The 27,604-nt window shown below is 35.5% G+C and overlaps 1 protein-coding gene across 2 annotated transcripts in view; it reads right to left on the bottom strand.

Moving 5' to 3' along the window:
- LAMA2 (laminin subunit alpha 2) overlaps positions 1 to 27,604 on the bottom strand; it is a 621,494-nt gene that overhangs the window by 354,638 nt on the left and 239,252 nt on the right. For both annotated transcript variants that reach the window (XM_073022454.1, XM_073022455.1), the window contains exons 5-7: positions 8,126 to 8,305; positions 5,143 to 5,232; positions 3,082 to 3,199 (exon numbers count right to left, since the gene is read on the bottom strand). In XM_073022454.1, the coding sequence (XP_072878555.1) occupies positions 3,082 to 3,199; positions 5,143 to 5,232; positions 8,126 to 8,305 (388 nt within the window). The remainder of the gene's footprint in view (positions 1 to 3,081; positions 3,200 to 5,142; positions 5,233 to 8,125; positions 8,306 to 27,604) is intronic.

Raw genomic sequence — 27,604 nt, 5'->3', positions numbered from 1 at the left:
GTCATTTCTGAGGAATGCCTGTTTTGATCTTTCTCATTTTTAACAGGTTAATTAACTTTTTTCTATTGATATGTAAGATCTCTTAATATAGAAAGGTTATTATCCCCTTGTCATGTTTGTTGTAAATACCTTTCCCAACCTGCTGACATTTGATTTAGAATATAGTATTTTTGCTATGTTAATGGAGAGTTTCAAACTTTAGGGAACACATAGTAATAAATACAAATCACTAGGCATTGTAAGCAGTTTTATATCTTTAGGACAACATACAAGAATTCCTTTTTTTTTTTTTTCAGAAAGACAGTGATATAGCTTGGCTCTGTGTCCCCACCCAAACCTCATTTCAAATTGTAATCTCCATGTATGGAGGGAGGGAGGAGATGGATCAAGGGGGCAGCTCCCCCACGCTGTCCTCGTGATAGTGAGTGAGTTCTTACAAGATCTGATGGTTTTATAAGGGGCTCTTCCCCTTTCACTTTCTCCTCTCTCTCCTGCACCATGTAAGACATGCCTGCTCCCTCTTTCCCCTTGATTGTAAGTTTCCTGAGGCCTCCTGGCCATGCAGAAGGGTGAATCAACTAAACCTCTTTCCTTTATAAATTACCCAGTCTCGGGTAGTATCTTTATAGCAGTGTGAAAACGGAATAATACAGACAGGATCTCACTATGTGGCCCAGGCTGGCCTCAAACTCCTGGGCTCAAGAGATCCTCCCACCATAGCTTCTTTCTAGTAGCTGGGATTATAGGCGCATGCCATTGGACCTGGCTATGAATTCTTAAAAGCTTTGTTGTAAAAGTGTATTTCAAGAAACAGTCAAAACTTCTGCTGCCAGTATAAGCAGAGAAAAACATAAAGTAGTACAGACTCACAGTATTTAGAATTGGTGTTGTCAAGAGTGTTTAGAACTATGAACTACTGTAGGTAGGTAAAACACTGATGCCAAAGAAACGGTCCTTCACACACTCTGTGCAGCCAGGACCCTACACCTACAGCCCCATTTTCTGTCTGTAGGCTGCAGCCTACCCTGCTCTGTGTGTAACCTTCAAGAATGTGGCTAGTAACTGATCACGAAGCCATGTTTTTGCTCCGTCGTCAGCAACTTACTATTTCACGGAATGTCCAAGATATATCATATAAAACTGTTCTTTAGTAAAGGCTTAGCAGTTGAATGAATATTCTATGCTTTTTAGAGATATTATCTTCCCTTATGTAAGCTAGATTGATGAAAATCCAAATTAAACTCAAATGAATTAGAATGTGATTATTCATTTTATGGAGGGATTTGTCATGTCACGGAAGGATTTTTCTAAATATTAAGGTGATTGGAATATGATTCAACTTGGAAAAGAACATTTTTACATAAGCTTTTAGGAATGTATTCATTGCTGAAAGTGTGATTTTATGTATGACTTTATGGCTAAGATCCCCATCTTGAATTTCTTGGTTTTTAAAATGTTTGTTTTTCAGTTTGGAAATATGACCTTCCCTCTTCCCTACAGGGAAAGAAAAAAAAAATGCTTCACAATTCCACTATTTTAAAAATGTGTACAGTAGTGGTTTGAAATGTCTTGCTTTGTTTAGTCTACCTCTATTGCTAACAAGTTGCTCTATTCTTTTTGTTTTGTATTTAAACATAGAAACACAAGTAAAGAGTGGTAAAGGATTTTGCAGAGCCACTTAACATTACATAATTATCACTGTGTGAAAGCATGTCAGTGGCAACAGGAAGACCCCTAACTTCAAGTGCTGCTCCCACTTATGATTACTGATATTCCACAAACAGAAGAGAAATGTAATTAAAATTTAAAGAAGCTCGAGAGCAAACATCCCTGGGTGGCATTACATTTAAAGTTACTCTTTAGAACAAATGTCTGTTCTCTATGGAGAAGCTGTGGAGAACTGAGAGATTAGCCAGAACATGGCTGGAAGTAGTTGAAGGAAACAAAGGCTGGGCTTCCAATGGTCCCCTACCATGCATGGTGAGTGATGATCCAATGGTGGCTCATGCCTCCAGATATGCTTCTATAATAATGGGAGATTTCTAATTCATAATATCTTTATAAGCAGGCAGACACAAATCCACAAGCAAATGAAGTGAGTGCAGAAAATAAGGAGACCTAATAGCATATATGCAGAATGTCAAACTAAAAAGAAAATACAACCATCCCTCAATATCCATGGGAATGGTTCCAGGACCTCCCTCAAACACCAAGATTCAAGGATACTCAAGTCCCTGCTATAAAGTGGCATAGTATTTGCATACAGCCTGTGCACATTCTCCTGTATACTTTAAATCATCTCTAGATTACTTATAACACCTAACAAAATGTAAACACTATATAAATAGTTGTTGTATTATATTGTTTAGGAAATAATAACAAGAAAAACGTCTTTACAAGTTCAGTACAGATGCAGTTATTTTTTCAAACATCTTTGATCTGCAGTTAGTTAGACCCATGGATGGGGAAACCGTGGATATGGAAGGCCGACTTTATATCTTATAGTTGGGGAACATTTTATGATTAAGGTGTGTTGTGATTCAATAGCTTTAAAGACCTGTCATGTCTGACATGTTGTACATGATAAATGTGAGTTGAGTTAATTTGCTATTCGGAGAATATATACTGTTGGTATTAATTTAAAATGTCTATCAAGCTGTTTTTGAAGGCCATATATACTTAGTGAGCTGAAAAAAATGTGGTTAGGGCTGATTTACTGTAATATTAATATTTGAATTCAGTTGAATTGGACTTTATGCTAGTTTAGGTTTACAGTTCAGCCCAAGACTATTTTTAGGTCTTTTCTTGGGTTGAGAAAATCTCCAGAAACACAGATTTCTCCATGATACCTGTCACCTAATAAGACCAGTTGTCACTATTAGGCTATAAAGTCATCTGCTACGTTTCTTAGCTATTTCCCTTTAGGAAAAGCTAGACATATGGGTTCTCTTCGAAGTGATAATATAAATGAGTATTTGTTGACACATTTGCATAACCAGCCATTTCACTATTTTTCATTATTGGCTTTTTTTTTCTTGGAAAGGAAGTATGACATATTTTGTTGGCTTCTAAAGAACATACCTTCACATTCAGTTTTAGTTAGAAAAGTTCCAGCTCTCCAGGGTTTCTGATGGAATCCTGGACAGCACTGATCACAGCTATCGCCACATGTGTTATGCTCACACTCACAGCGAGATTTCTAGTCAAGAAGAGGGAGGAAGCACAAATTTTAGCCTTATTTAGAACCATAAAGGAAGCCTCTCTCTAAAGATACTACGAAGAAAAGAGAAAACATCTGGACTATGTACTAAAATGTAAAACTACACAGTCTAGGAAGAAAGTGGTGCCAGGCTTGAAGTGGGTGTATTTGATCAACATCAGCTTCAGGAAGTCCAGGCCGGTTCTGGAATCACTGGGTTTAGGCTCAGAAGAAAGCAGGAAGGCCACGCTGGGAGTGGTCTTGAAGACTGAATTCTCCTTCTCTGATGCCTGGGATCTATGTGTTTTTTGGGGGTTGATGTGCTTATTTTAAGGCTCCCCTCAAAATGTTGTTAACATTTTTGGATATGGCAAAAAGGAGGGAGTTGATTCCCAGGCCTCTGGGGATGCAGGTAAAACATAAATCGAATGTCTCTAGGACTAAATCTCCTGTCTGTGTGTGCTCTGAATACAGTCTCAATTTGCTACATGGAACTGGCCTTCCAAGGCTGTCTTGTGGACTTTCAAAGCCTTGGAAACACTGTTCATCAGTACACCTGATAGAAAGCACCCTGCCTGCATTAGCTATTTGTCCTGATGTTATCCCTCCTTTTGTCTCCCTCCATCTGATAAGCCCTGGTGTGTGTTGTTCCCCTCCTTGAGTCCATGTGTTCTTATTGTTTAGCTCTCACTTATGAATGAGAACATGCAGTGTTTGGTTTTCTGTTCCTGTGTTAGTTTCCTGAGGATGATGGTTTCCAGCTTCATCCATGTCCCTGCAAAGGACATGATCTCATTCCTTTTTATGGCAGCATTGTATCCCATGGTGGCATATGCATTTTTTTCACTTCTTACAAATAAAATAACAGTAAATGCATTTTTAAAATGCAGAAAGCCAGTGAGACAAAGGGACTCTAAAGCCTGTGGAAAATTACGCCTAGGTGACGGGGCAGGTGATAGGGGAAGCTAATGACCATGATATGACACACATTTATCTGTGTTACAAACCTGCATGTTGTGCATGAGTATCCCAGGATTTAAAGTAAAATGAAAAAAAAAAAAAAAAAAAAAAAAAAAAAAGCACCCATACCAGGCAGAAAGCAGCACTGCAGCTTTGCCCATAAAAATATGCTAGTGTACTTTAATCTTCCTAGGAGATAACATTATAATCCAAGAATCAGAAAACTAGCTTTGAGTATAATGTCATTTGCATTACAATATTTGAGAAAAAAATTTGTGGCCTATTTACATTCACTGATGTTACTATTCAATGTATTTTTCCATATACTATACAGGAGATGAGTTTGAATTTCACCAGTTTGTCTACGACAGGAAAAACTGATGCTCATTATTCATCTTCTCCTTTAGGTTATGTTCACTTAATTCATTGTCATTAATGAAAAAACTCTACCCAAAAGCATTCTGGCATTTTCCGGCTTGCCACTACTGCTCTCTTGATTCTCTCATCCACTCCACCCCCTCTACCCCCTCATTGCCCCTGCCCTACTTTATCCTCCCGTTCCATTGCCATTTATATATTTACTTCCCTGCACATTTTTAAATTCATTTGCATTAATTTTTTGATTAAAAACTTTAAAAGAAATGGTCAGGTTGATTGATGGCAGGCATTCGCTAAAGCTACATCATGAGGCAGGCTGTCAGAGCTAGAGAGGTTTCAAAATAGATAGACCAGTTTGGAGCCTTTTTGGAAAAAAAAAAAAGAAAGAAAGAAAAACTAATCTGTTTTCTGATACTGTGATGGCTGATTTCAAAGTCTATCATCCTAACTGCCAGCTCTTATTTCACCCTGGCATGGATTTCTGTTACACTGTCTAAGTGGGGACCTGACACCCATTTACAGCGTTCTCTGTCAGCAAAGACTCTCATGAAACATTTTACAGCTCAGGGCTTCATTTTGCCTAAGCATCCTATAAATATACATACATTTGTCGCTGGATCAAGTGGACAAGCCCTGGCATGACCATAGCAGATGCACATCCCTCCAACTGAAATATCCTTGACCGAGTAGTAATACTGCAAAAAGCAATCCAGAGAGAAATCCTGTTAAGATGATTGCAGGGTGAAAATAACAAAAGGGGACATTCAGTAAAAACTTTATTTTCTGCTTTTATCCTTAGTTTGAAGGACATTTATGTTTCTTAAGGACAAGTGAGGACTTACAAAACCGACAAAGTATCTTCTAGCATTGTAATCTTAGCCCAAAGGAAGAGTGGCGTTTAATTTAAGTTAGGTAGGCATTTTAGAAATGTCTTTCTCCCAGTCAGTACCAAGTCCATGCTGGAGTACTTGTGGCTGACAGTAGTTTTTATCTGGGGCTAAGGACGACTATTCTTCTTCTTAAAAGTTGTTTTACATAGTTTCTTGCAAGAAACCTTCTTTTATTGTGATTATAGGAACTGCAGTATTCACAAATCATATGCACACTATTTTACTTAATGGATTTGAAAAGAACCAACATAGGGAGAAATTGTGCTCATAACAATATAGTCCTTAATTATTAAGAAGAAAATTAAAAAGTCATTAACTGTAAGTTTATTGTGCAGAACATTTGCATTTTTATATTACTAAGTTTAAAAGTCCATACAATTACCTTTATATATGAAGTTAACATAGAGCTATGTTACTAATTATTTTAATCTATCTAGCTATTTTTTAAGGATAATTATGGAGGCTGGACTATTTTTAAAGTTTTAATTAATATGTATATAACATTTTATAATTGTCAGAGCACTTTACATTATCATATTCAAATAACTTAGTGTTCGATAGTTCTATTATTCCAATTACACACACAAAAGAAAAACACAGATTTAGCAAGAATATGTAGGTGGACACATATCTGAGTTACCTGACTAAAAATCCCCCTTTTCCAATTTACTTATTTGTTTCTTTTTCCTTTTATTTGTTTTTGTTACATACATATAGTGTCTTTGAAAATATATTTGTTATGTTATCTTATCTGATATACCGAGACCTTGAAGTAATGGAACTGGCTAGGGAGTTTGGATAGTATAAAATTTTTTTTTCATTTTACCTCATCACTTAATAATATACATACAAATAGAGGTATTTGCTTAGAATGCTGATACAGTAGTATTTGTAAATGCTTTTAAAACTGCAGAATCTATTTCAAATATAAATGTATAATGCTTTGCTTTTGAGTCATGAAGAATAGCTAAAATTCGCTATCTTATTTTTATATATTTAAATTTAGATGTAGTGTTTATTGAACTTCAGTACTTTCAAAACAACATATTTATATGTTGACTTATACTGCACTATTTTAAAGGCTCATGTACGATAAAGTTACAAATAATAGATGTGTACCCCAACCCCGACTCTGCCTCCTGCAAAAGATGATAGAAAGAACACTAATTTATTTTCATTGATTTTTTTTCTCTGCTAGATATACTGTCAAGAAAGATTAAATTTCAATTCAATATTATTCAGTCTTCCTCGGTGTATATTTTTAAGTCACACCAAAATTAGAATTGAAAATGTTTTCTTAAATGAGTGAAAAATCTAAACATTGCTATAAAATAATGATTAGTTTTACATGAGACAATGTACAATATGTTGAGATATAATACAAGGGGAAATTATTTCAAGTTTGGAAAATACAGAGCACTAAAACATCTGACATATGTTGCATAGGACTAAGTAAAGCCTTAAAAGTTACCTTGTGATGATGGAGAGGTTAGATGTGGGAAGTTAAGTAACAAGGAAAGAAAACATGTGAGGAGTATTTAGGATCTGTAACTATTTACCCTAGTGATTCAGCAATTTTGCAACTGGTAACAGTGGTGTTACCTTAGTAGGATCATTCTAGAATTAAGTGCTTTGTCCTACAATTTTAGTTTCTCCCTATAATCCTCTTTCTTAGCTATGCCTCTAGTCATACAGTAGATACTCTATTCACAGGAGTTTGCTTTATGGAGTTATGGCTGAATTGATTTCACTGATAATAATGTCTTGGTTGTGTAGCAGCGTATGTGGGAGGTGCCATAAACCAGTGAATGTGGTAGAAGGTAGACAGGAGGAAGCACGGTTATCACTCATACCAATCTGAGTTGGTCATCTATCTTGTAATTCCACAAATTCCTGTTTAACACTGGAAGACAGCACGTCTGTTAGCTCTTGTGTTCAAAAAGCTTTTGAAAAGATGCTTTAAACTTTTTTCACCTAATATTTTATTTGTAAAGGAAAATAAAACAGTATGTAGAATCAGTTTTCTCCTATAACAGTGCATTTTTAAAACTATGGATTGTGATTCATTAATCAAGCATAAAACCAAATTATTTGATGGCCTACAAACCAGCAACACCAGCATCACCTTGAAAGTTTTTGAAGTGCAGTGTCTCTGCTCTGCCCTACTGAATCATAATCTATATTTCCACAAGATCACTCCACAAGATCCATGGCTAATTGCATGCACATTAAGGTTTCAGACATACTGCTCTCTGTATGTGTGCATGTGTGTATTCTGGCTCAGTTATGGCAAAAATCATGTTTCAAACCCCTGCACTTGCAGTAGTAACTCGCCAAAGCCAATTATAATAGTAGTACAGATCACCTAAAGTACAAAGACTAATTTTATTCTGAAAAATAAGATTATTAACTAGACATTGTGATTCTCATTTTACAAAAGAAGAAATTAAAGTTTGAGAAGGCTAAAATGTTTGATAAATGTTACACGTGTAATAAGTGGCACAGCTTGAATCTGAACAAATGAAAGTCTGCCAAATTTCAAATAATGATAATTAATAAAAATAATTTAAAATTCTAAAATAAAAATTTGATAATAACCACTCCTACAAATCACTAACAATTTTTTTAAAGTATTTAACAGACAAAAAGATAACTGGGATATCATTTGTAGGTTCTAATACGATTCATCATAACTTACTCTTCTGGTGACAATGGGGTCAATTTCTCTTGGGTCTTTGTGAGCAAACATCATCAAGTCAGCATTCAGTGTGCGGATCCTCTGAAATCTCAGGCGAATATAGCGAGCAGAGGTAAATTCCAGCAGTTCTGGAGAAGGATCATCGGCGCTTGGTCTCCCATTGATTAAAGAGATGTGAATCTAGACAATATGAAAAATAATTTAACAATTATGTTTTCCAAAATTTAAATATTGATTTTGTTTCTTTTTCTTGGAAAAATAAAGGTAACTTCCCATTCTCCCAATTAGGCAGATTCAGGTACATGCCTATACACTGGCATCTAGTGAAGTAATTGACATATTTTATAGTCTTCTTAATACATGTACATGCAATTTGTTTGTTTATATCATAGGCATTTCTCTATATACTTCAGCTACCTCTATTTCTTTCTTCCAAGGCACTGCATCAACTTGACCTTCTTAGGATTTCCATGAATTCTTAATCATTCTTTCTCTGAAAATTATTGTGCCCTAAATTATTTAAGAATCTGGGTTATGGTGGGAAACCAGAAAACTTGGGGAAAAAGTTATAAAACATCAAATTAAAAAAGGAACCCATTAGGAACTTAAAACAATTCTCTACTTGAAAGCATCACATTATGTAGCCTTAAAATGTGGAGAACAAAAATTGCAAAAAAAACTAGACAAATCTATCATCACAGTGAGATATTTCAATAGGCTGTTTTAGGTTATTGTTATGTGTAGTTTTTTTTTTAGTAATTGATAGGTCAAGAGGACAAAAAATCACCAAGAATGTAACATACTCTATGAAAATCACACTCTAAAAAATATGTTGAACCTGAATGGAATGGTGAATTTTTTAGGGCAATAATTTAGCACAGTTGACACCAAAAGAAATACAATTCAGTCAGATCATTTTCTATGTGAAAGAAGAATTGAGAAATTGACAACAAACTGCCCTCCAAAGGTGTACAATGCTGGTAGACTCTCACAGAGACGTCCCAAGAGCAAAGAATTCTGATGAAGAATAAACTGTGTGATAAAATAAAAAGTACTGTTAGCACAAATAAAAGAAGCGTGTTCCTATTACCTAAAGAACTGTTGTTAATAAATAAACAAACACACCAACAACATAACAAAATGCACAAATATGTGAGGGCCCTATTCAAAGAAAAGAAAATTAAAATTACTGTTAAATGTTTATAAGATACTGATCCTCCCTCATATAGGATAAATATTAGTTAAAAACACACTGATAAACTTCCCATTTTTTCAGATTGGCAAACTCCACAAATATTAGTAATACTCTCGGATGGTACGACTAAGAGAGTAGATACATGTCTCTTACATTTACAGGTATAAAGTTAAAATGATACAAATTCTCAAGAAAGTAAATTGAGCAGTAACTATCAAAATTAGAAACACACAGTAATTTTGACCTAGCAATTCCACTTCTAGGAATTATTCTACAGATATAAAATGGTATGGATACTATAATGCAGGTGAACTGAATATGGTTAATGGACTGAATGTTTGCATTCCCCCACTAAAATTCATATGTTGGAACCCTAATCCCAAATGTGATGATATTTGGGGGCAAGGCCTTTGGTAGATAATTAGATCCTGAAGGTGGAACCCTCATGAATGAGATTAGTGACCTAATAAAAGGAGGCCAGAGAGCTAGCTAGCTCTCTTTCTACCATGTGAGGCTACAAGAAGTCAGCAGTATGCAAGCCAGAAAAGAGTCCTTACCAGAGGGCAACCATGCAGACACCTTGATCTCAGACTTTCAGTCTCCAGAACTGTGGGAAATGAATTTCTCTTGTTTACAGCCCACCTAGTCTATGGACCTTTCTTATGGCTGCCCAAACTGACAAAAACAATATTATTACCTCAGCATTTTTGATTATAATTTTTTTTTGTCACATCAAAGGACTGGAAATAACCTAGTATCCATCAATATGGGACTGGATAAATAAACTGTATATCTGCATAATGAATTATTTGCAACCATAAAAATGAGGAATCTCTCAATATACAGGTAGGAAGAAGCACGTATTTTCACTTTTTTTTTTTTGTAAATGGATTATTACCTATGTAACAAGTTGAATCAAACCAAAATTGTTAAAGAAAGTGAAATTGAGTGGTAGATTTTGAACTGAAAATACACACACACACACACTCACACACACACACACATACATACACACAGTGCCAAACGTACAGGGATGCAGCAAGTGGGAGTTCTGTGCTGTCTAGGAGATGCTTGGGTACAGGACAATGTGTGCACTGGGGAGCTGTGACTCAAGGTCACTCACTGGAATTTTCATCCACTTTTGTAAGATGATATATCATGTGTGTTAATTACATTTTTTGACAGGACAGGCAATGATATGTATTTCCATTGCTAACATCCTGCATTTAGATAATCCCAGGGAGCCTTTTACAAACTGACTGCCAATAAACTACTTGAGTCACCAGAGAAATATAGCAAACTCTGAGACGAGAAACTAATTCGGTGTCACAAAGAATAGACTCAAAATGCCTCACGATAAAAATATGAATATGTTCCAGCTAATTGAATCTACCTTGGATACTTAGTAAGGAATAGAATGCAAGGTCTTCTAAAATACTGAATCTGAAAATAATGAATCCCCTCTAATGCAGGGATTCTAAAAGAGTAAAGCAGATCTTGTATATTCCTCAAGATACACATTTCTGGCATCTAGCAGGTGAGCCAGAAATGTGTTTAGAATTGAGTTATATTTTTCGCTTGAGGAAGTAAGAGTTAAATGTTAAAAGAATGGATAAATGTATGGATGAAGCCATTAAAACTAATTTCCCTCTGAAATTAACCCTGGCACCCAAGAAAGTCACCAGTGCCGTTGAACTCAAGCTTACATTTCTATCAAATTCTCCCTTGACTGCCCCCAAAAATACTACTTGAAAGAAAGAAGGAAATCAATACATGTCTAGGATTATAGTTTCTGAACATTATTAGGGTTTATTTGGTGTGAATACTGTGGTGAATCATGTTTGTGCCGTATAAAGAATCAGTAAGTTTCTCACTTAAATATACAAAGTACTTTTTTGGAAAAAAAGGTGTACATATTCTCATTTAAGTTAATAAACCGTATGATAGCTACATGAAGGATTCAGCAAAAGAACACTTCTCACAGCTTTGGTATTTTCATCAAGCTACTCTGCCAAGAGATCTTGTGAATACAGTTAGTCCCAAGCTGTTTCTGGGATATAAAACAAGCCAGCTGTTTGGCGATGTTGTGTGCAGCTTCCTTCCACCGTTTTGTGTGTATTTTTTTTTCCATTTTCCTTCAAAATAAATCATAATGTTGGATAGGATATTTCCACCAGCACAATGCAGTGTAATTCCAAGTCCACTGGGTAGCTTAGCGTACTTCCTGATTTCCTATGGGGTGACAACCGGAGGGTGGTATCGGTCTTCAAGGAAGATGAAATGTATCCATCCCCAAGACCACCACTGTCTTGCTGTGAGGACCTGAGAAATCTGTGGCAGCCTCTAATGTCTTGCAAAATGGTTTCTATTACAGACGTGGTGGTGGGTGTATGTTCATGCTGTCACAGAAATTCATTCCAACTGAAAATATCAGACTATGGGTATCAACTGGTTTTTTAGATTTTAAAATTATACTTTTCTTTGAAATTCATTTTCCAAGGCAAATAAATGGGGGAAACCTCATCAGAAATACCTCTTTTTATAACCAAATGACTATATCAATATGATACTCTGTTCACCCAAATAATCCTGTTTTTACTAGTGTAAGCATACTATATAAATCATGTTTCCTTTATAGATTAGTAAGACCTCTGTGCCTCTCTGGCATTTTTATTTTAGAATACATTTTAAAAATGATTTATGTTGCAAATAATTAGATTTCTCATATAGATGATTTTCCAGTATTATGCTTGTCTGTTTATGTTGCTACATTTGTTTTGGACAGCTGGAAGAGCCATAATTCTAATACCTTCCCTAACAATACAAGTTTCTTGAGTGAATGGATAGACGGGAGAATGAAGGCTACTGAAAGATCATGAATAAGTCTCAGAAACTTTGAAATAAGTAGCAGAAGTGGATAAAGTTGGCAACTTGATGTGTTGTATGCTCTCTCTTAAAACATGTTTGTGTTATCAATCTCTACAAGTGTGCAAATGAAATAAGCAAAACAAATTGAAAGTTTGACTGACCCCAGGAGACAAAACAGTAAATCCATACGTGTAGTTTGAGATTAAGGATGTACGAATATGGACACAGAATTTGTATGTAAATGAGTGGCTGAGACATCTGGGAACCTCTTAAATCCAGTCATGCTCAATATGGCATTATTTCGGGAGAAATAATAAGATTATAAAAAGAACTTTCAAAAATAAGCCTAATCTCTTTTATTTTGACTGTATAAAAAAAGAAGTACCATCACCCCTCATCAGTTATAGTTTCAGGGGATTTGTGGGGATTGGTTCCAGGACCCCCTGTGGATATCAAAATCTGAGGATGCTCAAGTCCTTGATATAAAATGGCATAGTATGTGCGTGTAACCTACACACATACTTCAAAATTATTTAAATCACATCTACATTACTTTAAATACCTAACACAATGTAAAGACTATGTAAATAGTTGTTATACTGTATTATTTAGGGAATAATGACAAGAAAAAAGTCTGCACATGTTCAGTACAGATGCAGGTATTTTTTCTAATATTTTTCATCTGCAGTCAGTTGAATCCATGGATGTGGAATCCACAGATTCGGAGGTCTGACTGTATACATTTGAAGAAGCAAGGTGAGCTGTAGAAAGCTCAAGGAAAGGGAACAATGCAACAATTGGTCATTGTGTTTCTAGCACAGAGTAAAGGCTCTGAGTCTGGCTCGGGATGGTAAATAGGTACATTTTGGTTTATTCCTCCACAAGGCTCCTATTATTCCATTGGTCTTCCTCCATTCCACTGAAACTGCTCTTGGGAAAGTCACTAATGTCCTTCACATTACTAACTGAAGTGTCCAATTCTCAGTCCTCACCATATTTGATCTATTAGCAGCATTTGAGACAACTGATTACTCCATTGACTTCCAGGACACACTGTTCTTCTTTTCCTTCTACTGCTTCAGCTACCCCTTCTCAATCCCCTTCACTGCTACCTTTAATCCTTCTTAACTTTCTCATAATAGAGCACCACAGTGCTCAATCCTTGGCCTTTTTCTCTGCTCTGTCCTCACATACTCATTTAGTAATCCCATTGAAGCTCAGTTTGTACTAAGTGTATTATCATCTTTATGAATTGTCACTGGCTTTATTGTATGTATCAGCATAGTCACTGAAAAATAATCTTACCATACCTTATCAGAAAGTTTTCACTGTAATTTAAGAAATCTTATTCAAATCAATGGAATATTGAAATACTTTTAAATGTTATAAAATATGAAAATACCATGAATATATGAAACAGTAATGCATGGATAATTCAAATATACTGGATAAATGACAAGAGTTTCATAAGATATAATTTATTATACAGGTTAATACAATCTTTAGACCTTTCAGACTAGACATTTCCTTATCAAGAATCTTTCTGGCCTTAATAAGCAAATACAGGATTATGGACTCAATCTCTTTCCAGGCATTATTTCCAATTATATCAGGCACAGTTTTTGAAGTATTCTGTCAATTTTCCTTTACTTCACATTTTGTTATTTTCTCCAGCCAAGAGTTCTCATTTTTAGACTCATTTTTATTAATTCGAACACTGCTTATTTGCATATTCAGATGATTAGGTACTCTGAAGGCTTAAAACATATGCTTACCTCTCAGAGCTTTACTCCCTTTTTATATTTCAATATTTCTCATTCATATAGTTAGTCTATCACTCATTCATTCAAATATATGTATTGGATATCTACTAGATGGTCACTGAATTTTTACTTTCCTTTCTGTATCACGGTCTATCTTATCTTTAGGTCCTTTCCTTAAACACCTTTTCTGTATTCTCACTGCTTGCCATTTACAAAGATGTACTTTATATATCTTTAAAATCTCAACTGTGTTGCCAATTCCATCTTCCCACAAATACTTCCATGGACTGTCTAGGATCTCCTTTTACAATTTATCCAAACTCCCTTGACTCCCCCCTATTTTTATTGCCAATTTACTTGCTTGTGTCTGCTAATAGATTTAAGTTCAATGAGGGTATACATTTTCTTATTTATTGTATAGCCTCAGTGTTTAACATAATGATTTAAGTACATACTATATTATCAGTAATTATTTGTTGAATGAACATATCAATAGCAGTCCCCAAATACTATAGACTGGAATAGAGTTTCCAATGAATTAACTCTTTCCTCAGGCAAACATTTACAATTTGTGCATTGCATGTATCATTTAAAATTTGTATATATATTTAATTGTATTTTACCTATATTTTAAATTCTATTTAATGACTATTCATAAATTCTAGTATAAATATATTTATTATAGTCTAATAAATTATTTTAGAGCTATAATAACTTAAATATTTTTAAAAACGTTATATGGGTATCTTCATACATTTAGGTAAATCAATAAAGGATTATTAAATATACTAGTAGAGCCATTTATATTTTTTAGTATACAGAGCCATTTATATTTTTTATCACAAAGAGAAAAATAATTTTATAAATGGATTTGTCCTTTCAGGTGCCTTAATACTCCTTTTTTTGGAACGACTTTGTTTTCATGCAGCATGGAGGGCACTGAATTAGTTTGGAAGGTCTTTAATAAAGGCCTTTTTTTTTTTTCCTACTGTCACTACAAATTTACACGACCAAAAAGAACAACTACTCTTACATGTTCAATGACTACTGAGTGGCTTGAAAGGTAGTGCTGTAATAATAAAGTGTCAAGAACTGGCCACAGGCTTCTTTAACTTACCTCTTCCAAGAATACAAGGAAATGGCAACTTGAACTGTTCAACAAATATGACTGTATCATTGACAACTCTACCCCTAAGCATAGACTTAACAGGTCTTTCCCTCTTACATAAGAAGGTATTATGCTTTCAGTACCTAACACTGCGACCACAGGTCACTGATGGGTGACCTGTAACCTGTAATAACTGAATGGAAGATTCTGGTATCTTTCCCACTGGTCATAACGCATAAAAGGAACACTGACCACTAAGTGCCTGAAAATTTTCAAAAGTTGTAAATCATTATTGCTTGATTCCAACTATCCCTGAACTTAAATTGTCATTCTCCTTTTCTTTAATGTCTTTAGAATTACAGTCCTTGCACTTCTCATTCCTGGATGAAAGCTTTGCCTTCTACAAAATATTTAAACATATTCTTCAGTCAAAGCAATAGTCTTTAATAAATTTCAGCATAATAAGAAAATCTGTTTTCTTTAAAGAGTGTTTGTTATTTTGTGTTTTTATTTTTCTTTTCTCCTAGCGAAACTAGTTAAAAGGTTTGTGCAGGTTTTTTTTTTTTTTTTTTTTTTTCCTGCTGGTCAAAGAAGAACAGGTCTCCTCTCTCTCTCTCTCTCTCTCTCTCTCTCTCTCTCTCTCTCTCTGTCTCTCTCTCTCTCTCTCTGTCTCATTGTATCAGAGTTAGCTGCAACATTTTCTTTTTGTACCAATAGCAGATTTCATATGGCAGTGCTTTCTAACTACTATGGAACTACTGAACACCGGAAGAACTAAGTTTTTAAAAATGATCAAAAATAGAAGCAAAGCCTCAGCTGCTTTAGGATTCCAATTTTCTCAAAGTCTTTATGATTCTTTTTCTTACAAAGCCTCTGGTGGTCGTCCTGCTTTATACAACTCAAAGCAACCAACAAAGCATTTACTTCTAAGCCCCTTATTCAAGATGAGCTTAGGTTAGTTTCATCTGAAACATGCCCAGGTGGGTGACCTGTAATCCATATAATTGAATGAAAGATCCTGGTATCATTCCCATTGGGCATGATGTACAAAAGGAACACTGATTACTAACTGCCTGAAATTTTCAAACAAAACAAAACAAAACAAAACAAAATTACTAAATGCAAATTTCCCTCTTCCCTCTACCTTTTTTTTTTCTCTGAAAGGAATTTAACATACAGGAGTTCATTTTACATATATTTTTAAATGCTTTCAAATAATTTTTAAACAGTACCCAAAGTTGAAATATTGTATTTATCTTTGTGTTTTTCTTTCTTCAGTTAAAGTATATGATAATTACATAGATAAAAGAAGAGTTGTCAAAATAGGGCTTCTCAATTTCTTTTGGGAGCTTCTCATTTACATTTTATCAAATGCAGACACTGTTGTCAAATCTTTGTACTGTTAAGCTAAGACTATATGGGAATACACAGCTAGGAAACAATCTAAGAGGAGTAGCTTCAGAGCAAGTCATGAGGGAAAAACACCAGAAGGAAGTTCTTTCACTCTCCTCAAACATTTGCATTGCTCCAAATTTTGTTTTGGGTGTGCCCCAACCAGAGATATCATAAGAGAATGGATTCATTAGTCATGTATTCCAACCTCATTGCTATTTCAGAAATTTCTTTACAATACGCAAGATCTTGTACACAAAAACAATAGTAGTTATTCTTCCAAAGTTACTGGATATGAGACACTCTTGCATGTGATCTATATGTACGAACTCATCTAAGATTAACTCATTTAATGCTTCAGTGTGCTCAATTCCAGTCTGAATTCACTGAATGTGCTCATCACTACCCACAGAGGAAGGGTTCAATAAGCATTTGTTGAATGAAAAAGAACTAGTCATCTAGGCCCCTTTTGAAGACTTGTAGTGACAGAAAGCTCACCACTAGTGAGAGCCTTATTCTGTGCACCTTCCCTTCGTTCTATCATCTGATTTGGGATTCCATTCCAATCCTGTCTATGACAGACCCAGCATTTTAACTCCATCTCCTCTTTATTGTCCTGCTGTTGCTCTTCTGGAATAGTCTTTACTGTTTGATTTTCTGCAGATCTTGGCTTTTCTTCATGAATTTGTGTTGGATGAATCTGTATTCTATCCATTCTAGGCTTCCTGGGGTAGACTGTTTACCATGCCCTAGGTCACCATGTAGGACCCGTCATGGGATCAGACAGTGCCCAGGTCCCCTGAGAAGGTGCAGGAGTGAGGCAGATTAGAATACAAATGTCACTAAGCCAAAGGATAGTTCCAGACCCAGTATCACCTCCTGCCATTGATCCATAACAGTAGAGATCCTCCTGGTAAATAGAAGCAAAACTCTATGCTGACCAAAATCAGAATTGAAACATGCCTAAGAGTTGAGGGCTAAAGCAGGGGTCCCCAACCGCTGGGCCATGGACAAGTACTATCTGTGGCCTGTTAGGAACCAGGCTGCACAGAAGGAGGTGCCTGAGCTCCGCCTTCTGTCAGATCAGCAGCTGTGGCATTAGGTTCTCAAAGGAGTGCAAACCCTATTGTGAACTGTGCATGTGAGGGACCTAGCTTGCAGGCTCCTTATGAGACTCTGATGCTTGATGATGTGAGGAAGAACAGTTTCATCTGGAAACCCATCCCCACACCCCACCCCCCCTGCCAATTCCATGGAAAAACTCTTCTACAAAGTCAGTCCCTGGTACCAAAAATGTTGGGGACTGCTGGGCTAAAGTATTATTCTCTGGAAAAGAACCAACAACTCCTAAAGTCTTACTAACATCTTAATAAGTGAAATTGGTTATGATAGGTTTAGTACCTAAGTACTTTAGTAAGTAAAAGCCATTCCCTAGTTTTCAAAAATACATATGCTTTATGGTAAAGTCTACAAAGAAGAAAGTGCTAAAACCTCAAATAATAGGGAGATGAAGAAAATATGTTAATAACAAAAATAAATTTCTGTGAAATAACATGATCTCTCTTAATGTGGAGAGCTGTTAGAGAAAGTTCTGATAGAAAACAAAATAACTGAGGGTACAATGACCTACATTGGTGAGACAGAACAATCAGTACACTTGAAAGTCAGATAACAACAGCTCAAAGGAAAACTTAAGCAACATTTTCCTGTTTTGTTTTCAGTCCCCGTGTGGGAACACTTGCTTAAAATTAAAATAAAATCTTGGAGCAGGAGGTCTAAATATGGTGCCAGATCCTGTGTCATTAGATTGGAACAAAACCTAGACCGGAACTTAAAAGAGAAATTCAGTCTCCTTCATTCTCATTCTCTGAATCAAAGGTTCTTCAGAGAAAAACTGAATTGTGGGTGTGTTTGTGTGTGTGTATTTTATGAGTACATAAATGAAAAGCTGTATAAATACATTAATTTGGATTTTTACTCATATGTATAGAAGCAGCATTTCAGGATAGCTACCAGCAGTCTCAGCCGATTTAACGCTCAGAAAGCTTAAAACTCAAGATGTCAGAGACTTTAAATTTTTGGAATCATACTATTGCATACAGGAGTTTAGGCAGAGATACAAGCTCTTCAAGACTGAGCATTCCATTGGCTAGCTAATTTCTAATGTTGTTAACATTGTGTGTATGCAAACTGGAGTTCCTAGTGACTGTCACCATCCTTCCACACTCTGACACTTGCCTACCAACTCCCTACTCTCACCTCTCAATATATAAACATTCTCTGAACGTTCCCTTCTTTTGCCACCTTTCCCTCTCCTCTTAGTTTCATTTTCACATGACAAGTTTTTTGGTGTCTCTTTCCATCACTTTACCTAGTCTCTATTCTTCTTTACTTTTGCCCTGTTTAATTTTATTTCATCTGTAGAGTGAAATTGCATATTCACAGTTGGTCAAGTTTCTCTGCTTTCAAGTGAACTCATGTGTTCAATTACTCTAAATATAGCCCCTAGCCTAGCTCTGTAAAAAGAAACTCAGGCCTCTCTGATCTTTTCTCATTGCACAAGGAATTTTAAAAAAATAAATTATTTTGCAGAATAAAATTGTATATTTTCATAAATGATGAGTCTTCATTTCAGTGGGTTTATAAACCTGAGTCTATGTGTGCGACTGTAGGGATGTTTGTATATATATGCTTTTCTAATATTGTCTATCCCCATGTGCCTGATACTTTGTGTGATTCCATGTATGTATGTGTGTTTGTGTGTATGTTCAGAGAGTTAACCATAGTTTAAGATCACATTTGTTGGAGACAAATTGCTTGTGTTCAAATTCTGGCTCCTCCACTTACTATCTATGTGAATTTAGACAATTTACTTAATCTCTCCATACCTTAGTTTTCTCTAACAAAGGTAAATAAAAATAATATCTATCTTATAGTGTTGTTTGGTGGGTTAAAAGGAATAATTTATGTGAAATGATTAGAACAATATCTAGCACACAAGAGAAACCATTGCTAGTTGGCATTACCTTTGAAAGAGTTAAAAAAAGGTAAATGACACTGGATCTCTCCATTAAGCAGGATGCGCTCCACCCTTTATAGCAGTTACCTGTTACCAACATGGACAGCCTGAGATAATATGAATAAGTAAGTTTCCACCCACAATAAAGAGGTGCTTCTGGAAATGTTAAGGTAGCTGAACATCAATAGGAGAATGTGCATCAAGGAAAGCAGGACATATTCTTGGGTTTGTCTTCTTATCCATATCCAATTTTCATGCAAGCAATTAAGAGTAAGGTCAGAGTTCTTTCTAGCTCAAATCCCCTCCAGATTTCTGCTGAGGTGCTGAGGCTGTTGCTCTGGGGATGACCTATAATCTCGTCCCCTGACATGATGGCTTTTGTGGCTGAGATCAGAGTAGATGACCAAGGACCAACACAAAGGTTGCAGGAACAGGAGATTGTAGAATTATTGACATCTGGGCAGTAGTTTGTGAGAAGCGGGAAATGAAAAATAGAAGAACGCGATGGAGAAGGGATCCTCTATACATCTGACTTCATACTTAAAATTTTGTTAAAGCCACCACATTTGCAGCTCAACATTATGATGTATACAGATGGCTAGATATCATTTAAAAATATCAAGGTTCTAAGAAAGTGTTTCATTGAGGAGATCTGTAGTTAATTTTACATGGCTTATAGGACAACAACAATTTTGATATAAGTCAACAGTATCCTAAAGTTTAGGTTCCTACCATTATGGGGGATTCTGTACAGAGTTGAATCTTAATCATTTATTTACTAGGTTTGTAGGATGTTGGCTCTGTGCACCTCGACATCTGTACAGCACCGACAGATCCCTAGTTCCTTCAAAGAAACAGAGTACACAAAGGGACCTCTCCTCCCACACAACCAGAAGATGAAGTTTCCTGTAGATTTACCAAGCACACAGTGTTCTTGTTCCTTTGCTGGACTCAGACTAATAACTGACCACAGGGAGCTGCAGGGCCATGCCCTCGAAGAAGCTCAGATACAGCTTGTGCTGCTGGTTAGCTGGTAGGGAGTTGGGGACAAGCTAACACTCAGGACCTTGTTTTCTGCCGGGTCCATGCAGAATAGCTAATATTAAGAAACATTACAACTTAAGAAAAATGAGTAAACAGCTGATTAGAGATCATTGATCATTATTGTAAGTTATTTGTCTAAAGTGGACTTTGTTTCACAGCATTCCTTTTCTCTTTCCTCTTGACAAACACAGCATGAATGAAAGGTAAAAAGAATAAAACATTTAATCAATCATCCAGGGACCAGGGCTGAATTGCTTTCTTTTATACATTTGCTGCCAAGTTCACAGAATCAGGGTTGTTTTCAATTATTTGTAATATGTTTTCCCAGAAGAATTTATAATAGGTTGTTTAGGCACTGTTCCCTTTTCTGTTAATGACAAAAATACAACCGTTCCTTCTTAGCAAAAAAGAAGAGAGAGTGTAATTAGGAAAATTATAATGAATGTTGCTGTTGGGCTTAAGAGTTGTTTTGTTTGTTTGTTTTCATGTTTAAACTGGTTCACAATGAGAGATGGCAAAAAAAAAACTGTTTCATTTGTCCTTCCCTCCCATTATCTTATTTCCAAAACAAGAAACTAACATTAATCTCTTTATAGAGATAGTTTCTAGAACTACACCTGGAAAAATTAAAAATAAGCATTATTTTTATGCTTATTTAATGTCATGATTATCTAATGTGCTCTTGTAGTTCTAACAACCGTGAACTTGGTTCCTTTAAAAAAAAGGAATACATTCTAAGTCCAGTGAATATTTATTGCCCAGAATGCAGTTCTTCCAATCTACTTCTAAATATTACCCTTTCTCTCCCATCTCAGGCTTCCTTGTAGCTTTCCTCTACATCTTCCATGTCTCACCACTATCAGCATCACTGCTAACTTCAGTATCTCCCAGTTTGATAAGATGCAAATAAAGACAGTTTCATTAAGAGGAGATGCCATTCTGTATCAGATGGCTAAGTGTGGCAGTCTTTTAAGAAAAATAAAAATGAATCTCTAAAATCTTGTTCACAGGCAGCCCAATGAGCTCTATTGCTTATGTGGAAAGATGATATACAGACTTCTCTTGTCTCAATTATCTCACTCCATGGCCTAGGGCCAGAGACCACAATGGTCACACTCTATGGCCCACTTGTATTCACAGTGAACCAGAGTGCACCCCAAGAGAAATAGCTTTGGCAAATCTCAGTCCTATGACTGGTGCTAGTGTGTGCTGGGGTTTGTTTGTAGGTTTTTCTGAAAATCTGATCAATATTCAGTCCCTTCTTTGACTTTATTCCTGATAATCCACCTTCTTTTCTGTTTCTAATCCTTTCTTCTCTATTATAATTAAGCTCCTTCACTGGAATACCACATGCTCTTCCTATCCTCCAGTAATGTGCTATGACTGAAATAATGCTTCCTCCTAACAGCTACATCTGTATTTCTGCCCGTTTAAAATTCTTTTACTGAGTCTCTAAAATATGTTATTTTAAAAGATAAAATATGCCTTATTCTCAATTTGTAGGATATGCACCACTCTGTTTTCACTTGGGTCTCTTCCCTTATACTTATATATCGCTACTTCCTAACAGTGGTCTATTTGAGAAATGATGTAATGGCCCTGATAAAAAGAGAGGAAATGATTCTCTTATGGCATAAACATCATCCTCAATGTGTACAATCTGTACAGAAGCACATGTACAGTACCAGCAATCCTGCTTTCAAGTAAAAATACAAATTTGTATGTAGGTTAACACATTAGTTAACAATTTTGAAATAAGCATTCCAGAGTTTATAAATTCAAATGAGTGCTGCTTTTTCAAAATAATTATTTTGGGGTGCTCTGTTTATAACAATATTGATGCTCTCCATTTTAATACTCCTGTGTTTTTCTTTATTCCTGAAATGTTTATTTAAATGGCATGAGGAAGACTAGTGCAAAAACAAATATTGTTGGGGAAAAGGAAATTAGATCACGAAAATTAGAGGTCAGAGTACAAGTATAAAATTCAAGCTGAAAATTGAGTAAGATATGGATAGCAGAGCCTGGCCACATATTTCCTCCATCACCCAGAATTCCTGGGCTCCTTTCAGCTTCAGTATTCCTTAAGAATCAACCACAGGAAGCTGCTGGGAAATATTAAAGTTTTAAGAAAGAAACTGGCAACCAAGGATAGTTTACTTAAGAAATATTTTCACTTATAAAATCAAATATTTGTATTTCATTTAAGACTAATAATCATTCACCACGGAAAAGATTTTACTATATAAATGCCATTTATGGAATAAAGGATTTTACTATATCAATGCCATCTATGAAATAAACTTAGAGTTTAAAAAATCCCATTCACAATAGCTATAAAAAAAGACTAACCGCTTAGGAATAAATTTAACCAAGGAGTTGAAAAGACCTGCATACACTGAAAACTGTAAAATGTTGATGAAAGAAATTGAAGAAGACATGAATAAATGGAAAGATATCCTGTGTTCATGGATTGGAAGAATTTAATATTGTTAAAATGTCCATACTACCCAAAGCAATCTACAGATTCAGTACAATCCCTATCAAGATTTTGATGTCATTTTTCAAAGATATAGAAAAAATAGTTTTAAAATCCCACGGAACCACAAAAAACCTAGAAGAGTCAAACCCATCACGAGCAAACAAAACAAAAATAAAGACATCATACTACTTGACTTCAAACAATACTACAAAGCTACTGTAGTATTAATTAAAACAGCATGGTACTGGCAAAAAAGAAATATGGATCAATGCAGCATAATACAGAGCCCAGAAATCAACTTATGCATGTACAATCAATTTATTTTTGACAAAGATGCTAAGAATACACAATGAGAAAAGGTCAGTCTCTTCAATGAATGGTGTTGCGGAAACTAGATATCCACATGCAGAAGAATAAAATTGGCCCTTTATTTCACATCATATACAAAACTCAATTCAAAATGAATTGAGTGTAAGACCTTAAGTGTAAGACCAGCAACTCCAAACTGCTAGAAGAAAACACAGGAGAGAAACTATATGACATTGGTCCGGGTAATAATTTTTTGAATTTGACCCCCAAAGTATAGGCCACAAAAGTACAAATAAACAAATTGGGTTATATCAAACTAAAAAGCTTCTGCACAACAAAGGAAGCAACAATGTGAAGAGACAAACTACGAACGTGGAGAAAATATTTGTAAGCCATACATTCAATAAAGAGTTAATATCCACAAATATATAAAGAGTTCCATCAACTTAAGAGAAAGAAAAAAAATTAAAAATGAGCAAGGAATCTGAATAGACATTGCTCAAAAGAAGACTAACAAATGGCCAAGAGATACATGAAGAAATCACTAATCATTAGGGAAATGCGAATTAAAATTACAATGAGATATCATCTCACACTTATCAGAAGAGGTATTATCAAAAAGAAGATAACAAATGTTGGCGAGAATATGGAAGAAGCAGAATCCTTGTACACTGTTGGTGGGAATGTAAACTAGTACAGCCATTATGGAAAACTACATGGAGTTTTCTAAAAAAACTAAAAGTAGAATTACAATGCAATTTAGCAATCTCACTTCCAAGTATTTACCCCAAAGATGTGAAATTAGTTTAGCGGAAATATCTGCACTCCCACGTTCACTGCAGCACTTCACAGTAGCCACATTTTGAAATCAATCTGCCCATCAACAGATGAATGGATAAAGAAAAATTGTACACATACACAATGAAATACTATTGAGCTCTAAAAAAGAAAATTCTGTCATTTGGAAAGATTGCATGTTCTCTCTTACATGTGATATCTAAAACAATCAAATTCTTAGAGGGCATGAGTGGAAAGGAAGTTACAGAGGCTGAGGGCTGTGGGAAAGGGGAGATGATGTCAAAAGCTACAAAATCTCAGTTAAAAAAATGGGCTTTATTTTTTATTTTTTTTTTTTACTTCTAGTGCACAGCATGGTGAACAAAAGTAATAATGGTGTATTGCAGATTTCAAAATTGCTAAAAGAGTAAATTTCAAGTGCTCTCATCATAAAAAATATTAGTATTTGAGGGAATGGGTATGTTACTAGCTTAATAGAATTATTCCACATTGCATTCATATATTATAACATCACTTTGTAACCCATAAATTTATATAATTAGAAATTGTCAATTTACAATAAAAAATAAAAGCCATCAAAAAACACCTGGCAAAAATCTGTGATATACTTATACTCGTATTTAAACCTACAATATAAATTATATTTAAATTTATAATTCTGCCTGCTGCTGTTTTCAGTAATTAATATCATTAAGAAAGCACAGGTTAAATCAAATTTCAACACAGTATCATTTCAGTGTAAAATCTCATATTTTGAATAAAACAAACCATACCTTATCTTTACACATCATTAAATGAACTATGCTGACAAATTTTGTTTCTTTTTTTGAGAACCAGAAAAACAATTATACTTAGGTGGGCCATCTAAAACGTCCTTCCAGCTTGTGGAATAGGTTGTGTTTGTTTTTCAATGAACATCTGTTTGACAAATTGAAATGCTAATTATGATTTATCATTTCCATGACATCAAATATCCAGATAGTAATAAACATTGATGACTAACTATATTTTTCAGTTTCACCCAGATGTTTGGCATCACATAAGACACCACCTTAGTTTTACAAAAAAATAAAATGTTTCTTGAGTCTGGCTTATCATAATGGGGAGGAAACTAATATGAATGAAGCAGAATGGTTCATTTTTTTCCTCAATGTGTACATTTCTACTGATAAGACTTTTATAATATCATAAATAAAATTGTACTTTAAAATAAATTGCAAACTTTTACAAACACAAAGAAAGCCAGAATCAAAACCTAATTTTGAATATCAAGTGTTATATATGAATTTCAGAAACTGAATATATCATAAATTATAAATTTTTAAAAAAGTAAGTCTGCAAATTCAAAGTTTATCCCTCAGATGCTATTTCAAGCATATGCCATAGTGACATATCCTTGACTATATGATATTTAAGATCTGATAGGGACTGGGCACGGTTGCTCACGATTGCTCACACCAGCATTTTGGGAGACTGAGGCAGGTGGATTGCTTGAGTTCAATTGCTTGGAGTTTGAGACCAGCATGGGCAACATGGTGAAACGCCACCAGCTCTACATAAAAATGCAAAAATTAGCCAAGTGCAGTGGTGTGCACCTGTAGCCCCAGCGAATTGGGAGGTTGAGCTGGGAGGATTGCTTGAGCCTGGTAGGCAGAGGTTGCAGTGAGCTGAGACTGTGCTACTGCACTTCAACCTGGATGACAGAGGCAGATCTTGTCTCAAAAGAAAAAAAAAATAAATCTGATATGATAATTTAGAATATGGATTCTCAGTGCCATAAAACAGTATACGCTAGCTTGTTGACTTTTAATGTATACCAAACCTGGAAAAGCATGGTCAAGTTTTTCTTTATGGACCTGGACTCCTTGCCCTGACACTGTTTATTTAATAACATTTCATTTTTTTAGGAAGCAAATAGAATTAGCAATTTGTCCCTTGCTTATTCTATGCATCACATCAAGGTCTAAGCACACATTTCCCAAAAGATTATTTTCACATCCAATAAAGAGAATATGTAACACATGCAATGTTTTTATGGGAAATCTCTCTGTCCAAAACTGTGTGTGTTTGCTCCTTGGTTTTACTAGCTCTACTTCATCTCTCTGACCTCTAAAGGTTGATGTCCCTTAGAGCTCCGTTCTTGGACTGTTACTTTTCTAGGTCTTCTTGTACTTCCTGGGTGATCTCATTCAGTCTCATGATTTTAAATTCTCTAATTCATATCTTTAAGCAGAATTTCTCATCTGAATTCCAGAATACTATATACCGTCTATTCAGCTTCACCAAAATGTCTAATAGACATATCAAGTTAACATATGCAATGCTGGACTCCTATTCTTCTGTGTCAAAACTTGCTATGCCCACAGTCTTCCCCAACTCATTTCAAAGCAACTCAATCCTTCCCTTTGCTCATGCCCAAACCGTGGACTCACTCCTCAGCCATCTCATTCTCACACCTCACAGAAAATTGATCAGCACATCCTCTTGGCAGAGCCAATTGGTCAGGAAATACTATTGGTTCCACTTTGAAAATGTATCTTCTATTCTGCCACTTCTTACTACCTTCATGCTGCTACCCTGCTCCAAGCCACTATCATTTGTCCCGAGTTGCGTGAAAGCTTCTTACCTGCTCCCTTGCATTTGTCCTTCCCGCCTATGTTTTGACATCAATCCAGCACAGCTAGAGCAAGCAGATTTGCAGGGAGTGGGGAAGGAATGACACTTAACATGTACAAGGTTTCTTTTTGAGTTGTTGAAATGATCTAAAATTCGATTGTGGTGGTGGTTGCACAACTCTGTGAATATACTATTAATAAATACTTCTGAACTGTATACGGTAAATTTGTGAATTATGTGGTATTTAAAATATTTCTTTAATAAGATTTTTTTATTTTTTTTGGTAAAAGATTGCAAAGGGTCTAGGATTTTATTCTACTTTCAAGACAACAATTTAGCCTGACACAGCTTGGTGGCTGCTGGCAGAACATATGAGACTTCTAAAAGAGGGAAAAGGGACTTTATTACTCACAGCCCAGGAAGCAGCTTACGCTTTGGCATATTTGGTGCCAGTTGCCTGGGCTCTACTTCCTGCAGAGAGATAGAAAGCGGGCCAGCTGATGCTGCCACTCACAGTGGGTGGTGTTGCAGAAGAGGCACCCTCAGTTTAAGGGGCACAAATATTTTCTTATGGGTGGTAAACATATTCCCCTCATCTAGAGAAAGACACCATCTCTCTTCGCAAGCTATGAGTAGACCTACACTTTGCTTCCCGGGTAGACACCATCTCTACCTTCCAAGGCTGTTCACTTTACAAACATCCCTGAGAAGATCGTCTGGAACAAAGATGGTCTGTGCACCTGGTTTCAAAACTTATAACAGATGTGCCACGGTTTCTATCTGAATTTAGGCCTAAGCTTTTAGACCTCAACTATTAACCAAGATACTATTATTATTTCAAGAAAACACCACGAGTTAGAAGGCTTTAAGTTGTAATAATTTTTA

The sequence above is a fragment of the Chlorocebus sabaeus genome, chromosome 13, assembly GCF_047675955.1.
Source record: "Chlorocebus sabaeus isolate Y175 chromosome 13, mChlSab1.0.hap1, whole genome shotgun sequence".
NCBI lineage: Eukaryota > Metazoa > Chordata > Mammalia > Primates > Cercopithecidae > Chlorocebus > Chlorocebus sabaeus.
This window is presented reverse-complemented; position numbering and strand designations above follow the sequence as displayed.